At 41.6% G+C, this 12,654-nt stretch overlaps 1 protein-coding gene across 2 annotated transcripts in view; it reads left to right on the top strand.

Annotated features, from left to right (window-relative positions):
• CALCR (calcitonin receptor) overlaps positions 1 to 12,654 on the top strand; it is a 176,816-nt gene that overhangs the window by 134,990 nt on the left and 29,172 nt on the right. For both annotated transcript variants that reach the window (XM_075082844.1, XM_075082845.1), the window contains exon 7: positions 2,673 to 2,799. In XM_075082844.1, coding sequence (XP_074938945.1) covers positions 2,673 to 2,799 — 127 coding nt within the window. The remainder of the gene's footprint in view (positions 1 to 2,672; positions 2,800 to 12,654) is intronic.

Below are 12,654 nucleotides of genomic sequence, written 5' to 3'. Positions count from 1 at the left end.
CTAGCTACAATAAAGAAGTGGAGATAAGAGCTCAAAAGTAAGGGTGACTGTGAGTAGACAGGAGGACCTGTCTCTGTCAAAGGAAACATAGGAGACATAGGATAAATGTGAAACAGAGGGGAACCATGAGAAACACAGGACACACTGAAACTCTAAGACACAATTGATAGATGCCTAGTGATACAAAAAACTCACAAGTTTTAGACCCTGATAACTGGTTTAGTGATATCTTCTTCCATACTGATTAAAGAAGCAGAGTAAGGCACATACAGAAAGACAGGTGAGGGGTGAAAAGGAGCCTTCAAAAATGCCATGAAGGAATGATTAGGAAATCAGGAAGAGGACCACGAAGAGAGCTAAGAGGGGTCAGAGAAGAATAAGATTACAGATGATTGTCAAAATCAGCAGTAGAGGATGACTCGAGTAAGAGTTTTGCTTTTGCTAGAATGTTCTCTCAGTGTGAACTGAGTCAGGCAGGTGCTGATGTCATTTTGATGGCAAAGACTGAATGTCAATTTAAAAAGTGCTAGTATGGAAACATGCACTTAATGATCCAGACTGGTCTTTCACATGAAAGATGGAGTCAAGAAAAAAAGGTGGGAAATACTGCGAGGAAAGTAGGAGAGCAATGCAGGTGTAAGACTAAGAGAGGAAGGCAGGCAGGGAAAGGAGCTTAGACAGATGAAGGCAACATGCAGTGAAGGACAGTCCAATTTAATAGAGTAGTAACACTGGCAGAAGTCAAGTGGAGCAGTGAGGAAGGAGAGGAATGAGAGCAGAAGCACATGTACCTGGCAGAGTTATCACAGAAGACCCTCTCTCGGTACCGGTAGCCATGTGAAGAGGCAGCTGGAGAGACAAGAGTCTGCACCTCTCTGGCCAGGAGCTGAAGAGACTGCTCTAAGTAATAGGGAAATTTTTATTTCTTGGGAACAGGATTGGCATCACACTAATCCTATTCCCAGGACTCCCAGAGAAAGACAGAGGGACATGGGCACGTGAGAGTGTTCCAAGAAAAGTGGAGTCAGTAGCACAGTAGCATAGGCAAAGTATAGTGACAGAGAATGGAGCAAAACGAAGAATCAGGACTGGATAAATACCACCAGAACTTAGGAGCGAAAAGGAACCTTAGACTGGATTTGTGATGGGGGCAAATACAGATAGACTAAGCACCAGAACACAATGTAGAAAAAAAGGTCCAAAGGTTGGTCTGTTTTGCCCACTATCCTGTCCTACAGTGGGTCAAACAGAAAGTGTGCCTAGCCCCGTATCTGCTACTCAGCAGTTGCCAATATCTGATACTAAAGGAATATAAAATCAGGGCAAGTATAAAGAGATACTGTCACTCTTAGCCCTTGAGTCCGGCATCTCAGGGATATCCTGAACCAAAGAAAGTGTCTTGGTAAATAAGAAGGTCAACTAAAGTGATGAGCATTGCGGGATGATGACAGCCATACCCAGAAAGATGACCTCAAACTGAATAATTCCATCCGATGACTCAGAAAATGGGTGTAATGAGAACTAAGAGTAAGTGGCAGGTGACCAAAAAGCTAGAACAGGAGAATAAATAATCAAACCAGGAAAAATAGGCAGAAAAAGAGTTCAGTTGGTTAGATTAGCTCTCGGTTTTTAAAGAAAGTGCATTCTGTGTTAGGCTCCACGTGCAGAGCATCAGAAAGTCACAGCCTGTGCTCCATTCCAGACTACAAAATAATCCTAGTGCTGAGGGGGAGGCTTGCCCCAGTGAGACTGTAATACTTGCTTTTAGTTGGTTTTTTACCTACTGGTTTTGCCTGCTTGCTCTCAGTGATCACTGAATACAGACATCACAGCATTATTTAACAACTCCATGATTGCCTTTCTGCAATCACGTCCTGCCAGCTCCAGGCTGTGCTCTGGGGCATGGAGCGCTGTGGGGGTGTTGTTCTCTGCGACAGCAGTAGCCGAGGAGGTGCCATGAGAATTTGGGCATGAATTAGAAAGGGACGATTGTTCAGGTCTGAAACTGCAGTCATGATTTGGTTGCACAAGAATCCTGTGAAATTCTCTTGTGAAATGCTGCTACCCACAATAGCAGAAATACTAGCGTCCACAAAATCAGCCAATTTAGAAAAGATTGCTGCTCCTTCTGAGCAGGAAAACAACCTCTTCTGGTTTGGGATCTCAGCTGGAGTTAGAAACATGCAGGGTACCAACCCAAATCCCCCTGTAATTTAAGGGGATTCCAGCCCAACTTTCCCATCCTGTCTCATCACTAATTCCTAAAGTAGCAAATAATTTTCATCTGAATATTTGAGAAATTGAGTCTCCAGGGAACAGTTACTTATAAAGCACTATTCCTGATGTTCATTACTTGTATAACGCACATCTAAATTCTCAGCGTTCTGCTTCACCATTTAATATCTCGATTACCATGAAATAAAGAAAGGCATCAAGGGCTAAGAATGTAGCTGGATGGCTCTTTACAACATGGTCTAAAAAGCATGTGGTACTAAACAGGTGTAAAAACAAAACCAAAAATTTGTCAGAGGTTATGGCTGCAATGCAAGGCATGTATTTTCTGATTATGCCTTGCCAAAAGGCATTCTTGAGAGACTGTTGCCAGAAAGAGCTTGTTAAAGTGGCATCAGAAGGAAAATACTAATTTACAATGTGTGCTACATATTTTTCAGGAGCCTCAGCTGTCAAAGGATAACACTGCATAAGAATTTGTTTTTTTCTTATGTGCTGAACTCCATGTTTACAATTGCCCACCTCATTGCTGTTGTGCCTAACCCAGACCTTGTAAAAAGGGATCCTGTAAGTACTGCATGACTCCTCTCCATCTTAATACCAGAGTAAAATCACTATGGCTATACCAAAACCCGACATTCCCATTCATCAGTTAATGACAGCCATCTGGTAAAACATGAATGGATGGTGCAGATTCTGATAATTTCACTCAGCATTGCTCAGATCTTTCACCAAGCAATAAAAATCTTTGATTTTGGTACAAGAAGCCTCAGACTTGCTTCAGCCAGTCCATCCACATAAATGTGTGTCAGATCCCCACCGCTCTCAGCATTAACTACCCGACATTTACCAACAAAGCCCTCAAAGGGACGGGTACTCTTGGCAGCCGCCTGTCCTTTCTGACAGACTCACACGCTGGGAGGGGCAGGGATGGAGAGGGATACAGCCTTTTTCAAAACTCTCCCCCAAAGACGTTTGCTGCTATTTTTTTGGGGGGGTGGGGGGAGGTGGTAAACCATAGCAATAGCTTGCTTGACGGCTCTTAGATAGTGATACAAATTGTGCTGATAAATATGTATGCCAAATCTTAGTCACCCAGCTCTGATCTTGTTCTCTAACAGAGCACTCACATTGTGCTTGCCATCAGTACAGCAGCCCCAGCTGATGTAAAATTAATGCAAGCCTGGGAAACTCTCAAGTTATGTCACAACACTGATCAGCTTGTCTTCCAATAAGATCGTTCAATTACAGTTCAACCATTTATCCGCTTCTAATTTTTTGAAAGTAATTAAACATTAGCACCTGATATTATCTGATCTCAAATGTGTCTCTCAAATGTGTGCTGGTTAAGTAAGCTAATTAAAGTTTACTGGTTAAGTAAGCTAATTAAAGCAGGAAATATACAGACTAAAGAAAACATCACCATTTCCAGGGACCATCTGGAGATTAAAAAATAGAAGAGCAGAAGAATAATTAAAAAATCACACATTTTGTTTCTCCTTACTGCAAAGCATCTGCATTGCAGTCTACAGGGGAAGAGGAGGGGCAGGTGCTGATCTCTTCTGTCTGGTGACCAATGACAGGACCCAAGGGAGTGGCAGGAAGATGTGCCAGGGGAGGTTTAGGTTGGATATTAGGAAAAGGTTCTTCACCCAGAGGGTGGTGGAGCACTGGAACAGGCTCCCCAGGGAGGCGGTCACGGCGCCAAGCCTGACAATATGCAAGAAGCACTTGGACAATGCCCTCAGAGACGTGGTGTGAATTTTGGGGTTGTCCTGTGCAGGGACAGGAGTTGGACTCAATGATCCTTGTGGGTCCCTTCCAACCCAGGACATTCTACGATTTTGTGATTCTGTGATTCTATGATCATACCTACACCGCCTGTGCAAGACATGCAATGAAAATATACTTGATATTTAAAGATAAAAAGCTGGCACATTATATCAGGCACCTAAATTGAAGCAAGGCCATTATTTCAGGGTTAAAAGTGATAGTTCCTGACAGCAGTAGTAAATTACCTGAAGTACTTTAAACTTAAAGTTGAGGCAGCAGCAAGGACTCTTGTGCTCTAAGATTTCATTAAGAAGTTGTATCTAGTGCCTTTGGGCTGGATCTTTATTTGGAGTGAAATCTTGACCCCAGTGAGGTCAATGACAAAGCTCTCAGATGCTTTGGTAGAGCCATGTAGCCACAGGACAGATACCAGCATGCTGAGCATCACCTGATGAAAACCCCAATCTCTGTTGCTACAGCAACGGACAGTATAGAAATTATATAAGTGGTTATCTTTGGAGGCCATGGAGTCCCAGAGCAGCATGGAGGTTCGCTTATGCAGTCAGCTTTCAGGTCTTGGGCTGGATTATGAAGAGAACCCTTAGTGCTGAATACAGTCACAGAAATAGCCCAAGCCAGTGTCCTTCTACTGATGTTACTAAATATAGCTGTGTTAGCAAACCTGGCCACAGCTAGTTAGCGTAGCACATGCTTTGATGAGCAAAGCCCTAGCTTTGCACTTTCTTCTTCCAAACCAAATTCGCATGTCTTTGGCTCAGCGGTGAACTCTGGAGGCAAGGTACAAAACTTGGGGCCAGAAGACCTGAGGTCTCCCGTTTTTGTTCTGCAGTCAAGTATGGGATGAGGGTACACTCACTGCTTGATCTTGCCTCACTTTCTAGATTCCCCTTCCTTAAAAAAAAAAAAAATCAGAAAAAAAGGAGTTGAGGTGACCTGCTAGTAAGTTCTAAGTCTCGCAATATTATTAGAAAGTGTATTCTGTTATTTTAGTAACATAATAAACTTGTAAATACATAACTGGGAGAAGAAAAGGAACTGGCAGGGGCAAGTTTTTAACACATGATGAAATTACATATAGTCTCCATTTGAGTATATGAAGACTTAAAGGATTTGTGTTAAAAATTTACTTATTCCCCCAGGTAGATTCCCATAATATTTTTATTTTAATGCCAATTTACAGAGCAAATGAAGGCTTTATAACTTGTTTTTTTTCTATCCCTACTGCACTCTCTGTTTAATAAAACAAAAAAAAAAAAGAGGTAAATTTTAAACATAAAAGTCCATTTTAAGATTACTATTTCTGACTTTCTGTAGTTTGCTGCATTTATCCACTTGCCACCTGTACATCTTCTGAGCTTGACAGGCTTATGTGTGTTTGTCTCCTACTTCCAACATATAGAGAAATACTGAAGTGTGTAGAAAGAATTTCAAACAGTCACAGATACCGCATATGTAATGGTCATATATAGAGATGAAGTTGGTGGCATTTATTCTGCAAAGTAATAAATGTGTTTCCACCCCAATAGCTCCTGCTTTTTTTTCCTGCATAAAGTTGTACAATTGATTTAAAATATGCAATGCCATAGGAAAATACTTACAGTGAATACATACTTCTGAGGATATCAACAAATCCATAAAATCTTGAAAGAAGAAAGAATGTTCTGTTAAATAAAAAGAGAAAAGACAGGAGGAATAACAGAGGAAATTCATCCCTAACACCAAGACGCACACATTCTCCCTGTATCCAGACACAAATAATGTGAGACAATCCAAAGCATCATTTATATGAGGAGAGGTTATACTGCATCTTTACTCACGTATAGTTTGCTGTACAGAATTAAACCCTTTGGTGATCATTCTGCTCATATAAAATGGTAAGTCAAGGCACTTTTTCAGTATATCTTAATTTGCTTTTTTATACCATTTTTTCCTGCTTTGAGGTCATATAATGCTCTCTTTCTCTCTCTCTTTCTCTCGGATTTATCTGGATCTGCAATGATGGAAGAGAAAGATGGGAGCTCAGGTGGCCATACAAGAAGCAAAGAAACAATGAAAAAGGTTCAGAGACAGCTGAACAAAAAAACCCAGGGTACACGTATGAACACTTGATTACATATATTGAAAAATGTTACACAAGCTGAATTTTTGCATGTTGTATCTAAAGCAACTGCATTAATTACAGTATTACTGGGACAGATTTTACAGGAAGTGATATCTTCTATCACCTTCTTAAATAAGACTGACCCACCGAAGAAGAGGAGGAGTGATCTGTGAACAGCACATTATGTTCTCCATTAAAAACCATGGAAATATAAATAAAACTCTTGCTGACTAATCTTTTAATATAGTCTTGCACATCAGATATGTATTTTTCATTTTTTGTATTCCACAAGACTAGCAATTTTAATACTCAAATCTGATGGGGGTAAAGGTACAGCTAATGACTGGAGGGATAGCTCTGCTAATGAGAAACTGAATAATTGATCAGCTCCATGGGCAACAATATAAATATGCTTGTAGATGGGACTAAGTTTGGTCACAAATCAGTAGTAGCTCAGTAATTAGAAACTCATCCAGAAAAGCTTTAAGAGATCTTATTGCATTTGTATCACGTTCCTGTTCTAATAGAGATAGCATCTGCTCTCTCCTTTCTCCAGGGTCTTCTGTAGCCCCTTCATTTTTCTTGTGCTAGTTTCTCCTTTTCTTCTGGCACTGTATGGTGTGAAATTTTCAATTTCAATTGCAGTTTTATAGAGTCCATAGCAAGGGCCAGTGCTCTACTGAGAGCTCCTGGGAGGCCTGTGCGGGCTTCCATGCTTGGCCATGGTATATCAGAGAGTAAGGACCCAGCACCCATTCAGGCATGCTCCAGTCTTATGTCAAGTCCCAGCTCTCTGCCACACAGCATATTTAAGCCTTAATGTATAATAATCTGTACCCCTCTTGCAGCAGAGCTGGTAAGGGAGAACCCAACGCAATCCATGTTTTATTACAAGCACCATGATCTCATTTTCTTAGCAAGGACAGATAAAGCATGGGGTGGGCTGAGATTGACACAGTCCTTTTTACTAGCAGTATCTGTAACTCAGCTCTTGCTGAGGTGAAAAGTGCCTTGGATGTGGGGTATGATAACACTGAAGCTTGTTCTTGCCTCCATGTGTAGATGTAGATATATTTTAAAGATCCTGAGCTAGTTTACCACTCTAGCTGATGGTTCAGCATGCACTCTCTGCCTCTAACAGGACCAGCAGCACAAGCATTTCACTATCACTGAAAAGTTGCTATTACTGTAGGCATGATGTGGGATAACAAAGGGCACTAGGTTTATCTGTACTGTCTGAAGCCCATCTCCTGGTAGGAAGCAAGCCTTCAGGAGAAACCACTAAGCTGGTTCCCATGGAATATTATTAGTGAGACCAAGAGAAAGTGAGAAAGCAAGCACAGAAGCTGGTGTCCACTAGCATGGTCTTTAAAGCAAGGCCATGGTAGTAGTAGTATTAAAAAGTTGGTATCCCCATGGACACTAGAACACTATAAATAACCTCACCATTGACCAATTCAAGTGAAAACCATGACTATTTACGTGTATTAGGTTTTACTCCTTATCACTGTAAAACAATGGAAATTAGAAGTTGAGCTGTGTGGGAAGATGAAGAGTGTATAAAGCATGGTTACTGTGATTTATGGGGTTACAATACTGTTTACTTTCCCTGTTCTCAAAGGAACAGACAGGGAATGAGAGCCAGGAAAACAAAGGATATTCACAGGATTTCAGGAACAGTGTTAATTATAGGTCTGGTTACCATATAAGTGTTACATTCCTTGTCTTTTGTTGCTTTCACTTCTGATGTAACCTGGCAGAGCCAGGGGCAGGGTTAAACATATTTTTCCTAAATGAGGGGCACATAGCTGATACCAGTGAAAACAAATGGCAAAAATGCTACCCTGTGTGACTTGTGTGTACCTTAGTAGTCCCAGCAGTCCCCACGGTGCAGCCTCCACTGGAAGCAGCAAAGGTGGAGTTCCACAGAGGAGAAGGGTCCTTTGATCCTTTGAGTTGTTTCATGTATTATGCTCCGGGAAGAGCTTCAGGAGGCTCAATTCTTGTTAAATTAATTTGATTCTTTATTAATGTAACTATTTCCAGAGCTTTCCTGTCACTCTCAAAGCATCTCCAAAAGTCTTTCATCTTGGTACATCTGTTCCTCAGTCCTGTTTCCACTAGATTACTTACAGGGGCCTCCACAAAGAGATTAGCACCAAAGAGATGACTAAAAGCTATTCTAGAGTATCATAAGTAATCAAAGACCAGACTTCCAGCAGAGAATTACTGGCCAGTGCCTAGTGGTTATGTCTCCTGGGTTTTCTCATTTATCTTCTAAGCTAGCAGAGGGTCAGTGTTTTTGTGAAAGCTGTCATCATCTTGCCTAGAAAGCCCTTCATCTAATGAAGCATCCAACTGGCTGTTTAAAACATTGCCCTTCTGCTGCCTCAGGTATAGAAATAAGGCTTGGGCCCAGTTTATATGTGTGAATTTACAAATTGTGCAGATTTTGTGGATTTGCAGATTTTATTTGTGCATTGTCTTCACTCAGACAAACTGGCTCAAACAACGTTGGCCTGGAAAGAATACAATGTATTACTTACTTTTGTCAGTTTGTAAGTCAAACAGGGCCAAAGTCAGCCTCCAGTCACACCCATGCCAAGCTCTACTGAAGTCAAAGGGTTTCCACCAGTTTTTTGTCTCACGCCACCATATTCGTTATGAAACTGGCATTTTTTATTCAGCTCCCAAGTATAATATGGAGCAAAAGTGCCTGTTATGGGTGAGTGAACCAAACTTTTTAATTCGTAATTTACAAGCAAAGGACTGAGGCTGTGCTTTAGCCTTGTAGGTGCCCTAGAATAATTTTTGTAATCTACAAATAAATACCCAATTCCTATTTGTTTTCCTTTCCCTGAGCAGTTTCATGAAGACAAGGTCATGCCTCTCATCCCTCCTATTTCCCCTGTGTCAGATACTTGTCTTAGCTTTAGATTTCAGCGGTAAAGCAGAGAAAAGCCTGTATTTGAGTGGCACAAGTTCTTTCCTGACATAGCAAATATTATACCAGGACAGGAGAGTCACAGACTGTCTTTTGAATCAGGAACCAGTGTAGTCACTAACATCTTTCTAAGATCCATTTAACGTTTTTAACACAAAAAGCATGCCACTGGTGGTTGGGAAATCAATAGGAAGAGAGGGAGAACAGGAAGGCTTGGGTCTAATGCTCAGGTTTAGAGTTAAACTGTCCCAGCTATGGAGCATTTCAGAATTGGACTACAAAGCACCATATCACATTTCTAAGGTTCATAGGTGCAATGGCTAAGCCTGAGAGGTGCAGGCAAGCACAGTGCTTGATGTGCACGTGTCTACATGGGGGTCACCTCAGGAGACTACAGGGAAAGGAAATTCCTGCTCTATCTGCCTCTGCCCTCATCCACAAAACAGGACTGACACATGGCGAGGACAGTGCCTTCTGCTGCCATTGCATTTCTCTAGTATCAGCACAATTGCACTTCTCAGGGTATAATTCTTTGCTTCCTAACAGCATTTGTTGTCTCGACTCCCCCTTACCAGCCACAGGGATAGGAAAATGAGCAGTACTATGCAGGATGCCCAGGGATGGGATCTCCTGCTCTCTGCGTCTGACACCCAGGCACAGCTGGTGTGGGATCACTGACAATATCCTATGCCTGTGAGCAAAGGGCAGTGTGACCTTCCCTGGAGGCAGAGAATGACTGTGACTCCAGTTCAGGAACATGTGTTCACCTTTAAGAGGATGAGTTTGTTTTATGCTGGTGAATCATTTGCAAATGAAGTTTCTGCCAGCAGTAAGCTCATGGGCAGTGACAGGACTGTCCTGCACCAGTTTTACTCTCGTTGAAAATACTGTGTTGCACTGGTGTAACACTGTGGTAATCCAGATGTAAAGCAGAATCTTTTCTTCCATCCTAGGAAAGATAAAGTCTTCCCCATCCCACGAGGTTCAGTGAGATTTATGCAGGTTAAGGGACGTTGTGAATTCAGAACTAGCCAATATTCGAAGATTTCTCACAAATTTTCAGGCTGGAATAATATCTGCATTCATTTTAAGACAGATCTGTCAGGGTCTAAATAGCATGAAACAGAGCAGTAATTCCCATCATTTTTCCCAAGGTCTTTATATTCTTGTTTATATTCTCAGAACTCTCAGGGTAATGGAGGAAACAAAGCACCATGTAATCCTGGTGGTGTCAGATTCACTGATCTGATGTGGCGTACCATGCCCAGAATATGAAGTACAGATGATTAAAGGACATTCACAACATTCACAAATGACACTTCTGTGAAGAGTATTTGTAGTTTATGTGGAACAACTGAATCTGGGCTGCACAGTCGTCAGTCAGTAGCCATCTCTGAGAAAGATCTGAGCTTTCTCAACAACATTTTTATGGTTGTTTTCTCAATGGGAAGGCACCATCAAATTAACAGCTACCATCAGGAGAGGATAAAAGAGGTTTTAGAGTCTAAGAACAAGTATTTAATTTAGGACAGATTTCCTCATCTTAATTTCAGTTGCTTGCTCTTCTTTTAAAGCAGTATCTATTAGTAGGCTCAGGTTTCTCAGAATTGTTGCAGCATCACAAAGGGAGAGACGACAGCTCTCATGTAGCTCAGTCCCAAGGTATTTCATGTCAAAATAACCCAGGCTTTATCAGATCCTGTAGATGGTATTTCAGCAGTGTGATCCCTACATGCAGCCTCTTACATAGGAGGCAGAGTGCCATTTCCTCCAGAATTGTGATTCCAGAAAGGACTTTCTACTGCAAAATGCATTATTGTCCCGAAGCAGAAGTCATCAGGTCCCAGGGCTTGTTCCCAGGTTTTCAGGCTACATCTTTTCTGCTCTGGTGAAGAAGACCTGCACCCTCAGCCACAGCAAGGATGGAGGCCAAATATCTGGCACAGAGGCCAAACTGCAGATTTAAATGTCTGAGGAGAATCTCATTTCACCTGTCATTCTGCCTAATCATTATGCACCTGCACGATCTCTGGACTCTGAAGCTTTTCTGTTGTGGCAGTGAAAAGTGAACACTCCCAGGACAGCTGTTTTCAAAACTGGCAAACTTTCAGCATCCCCTGTCTTGCTGTAATCGACTGCAATTCTCCTGTCTGGCCACAGTGGCCGTTTGCAGCCACTGGGATTTTTATATAAGCTTTTATTTAAAGCACATGCTGCCTGTATGTGCAAAATGAGTGAATCCACTCCAGATTTGCTAAAATTCATGACATGCCAGAACTGCTGCTGAAGAAAGGTGTACTTATTTTACCCTCAGAACTGAGCTGTAGTGATCCTTGAAAGGTTGTTAGTCTTTCCTGGTGTGGAGTTGTGCTTGACTGAGTTCTGACACTAATTCAATTCTCTATGATTTACTGAGGCTTTTTACTACTTTTCCCTTTGGTTTTCCTCACAACAGGGGAGAGGTTTGTAACCAGAAAGTTAAGATAACCTTAAAACATAGGGTGGGACCTGGGTGACCATAAATTTCTATCAATTGCACTGTGTCTTATGCATCTCAGAGACTAAAAGGTGAATAGATGATATGTCATTAGCCCCTAAAAATGCAGGCATGGAAAAATGTCAAGTTCTGTCTTCTAAAATGTCAGATCAACAAGTACAAATGCTAACAGTTGCCTTTTTGGTGGATTTTGTGCTACGCTGCACGGACATGACATGCCCTAATGAACCTGCACTTTCCCCACAAGGCCTCCCACATGAACAGCACATTTAAGCATCTTAGGTTTTGATATTTCTCTGGGAGTATAAAACAATTATGTTTAGAAAATTTGCTGTTGTAGAAGCAACTACTAATTCAAGATAATTCAAATTCAACTTGAGGTTCCTTTCCAAGATTTCCTTAGCGTGTGTCTTTAAAATGATCTACCTAAAATGTGAGAAATTTGAGTGTGAATTGGTCAGAAATCAGATTTTTCAAAATCCCTTAAAGGATGCACATTTCCAAAAGGAATTACCCTCAGAACAACAGACCATAATGTTTCCAAAACACAATATTCTCCCTGATATTGTGCCACCACAGCTATTTTCCTCACTGAGATTTGTCTGATTAAATGGCAGTGCTATCAGTGCAGGCAGCTGTGTCTGAGTCCAGGAGACTATTCTCACTCATACCTGGCTAAAACAGCTCAGGTGAATTAAATGCAGAGTGCTTATTTCTCTCGAGAGACTACTTCAGTCTACACATCTATACAGTGAAGTCAGGCATCCAGGTTAGCGGAGATGAATGTAATCCGCGCTATTTCATTGCCCTTCAGTGACTTTTGTGCAGACTTGTATTATTGCCCATTTTCGGTCATGACCCAGCCACCCTGCTCTTCTTGAAGGTATTTAAGACTAAACAGAAGTAGCCAGAGACAGAAAAGTAATAAATGAAAGGGCATCAAAGTGGTGGAGGAGAGGTGTCTGGAATAACTGAAGCTCTTACGCCATTTCATTGTGGATTACCTCCCACAGCTGGGAGAACGTGGTAGCAGATCTTATGAGCACTCTGACTCCATTTCCAGTCTAAGCAAACAGCAGGTTGAGT

This window comes from Phalacrocorax aristotelis, chromosome 2 (assembly GCF_949628215.1).
Source record: "Phalacrocorax aristotelis chromosome 2, bGulAri2.1, whole genome shotgun sequence".
NCBI classification, from domain to species: domain Eukaryota; kingdom Metazoa; phylum Chordata; class Aves; order Suliformes; family Phalacrocoracidae; genus Phalacrocorax; species Phalacrocorax aristotelis.
The sequence above is the reverse complement of the archived record's forward strand: the minus strand, read 5'-3'. Positions and strand labels throughout refer to the sequence as shown.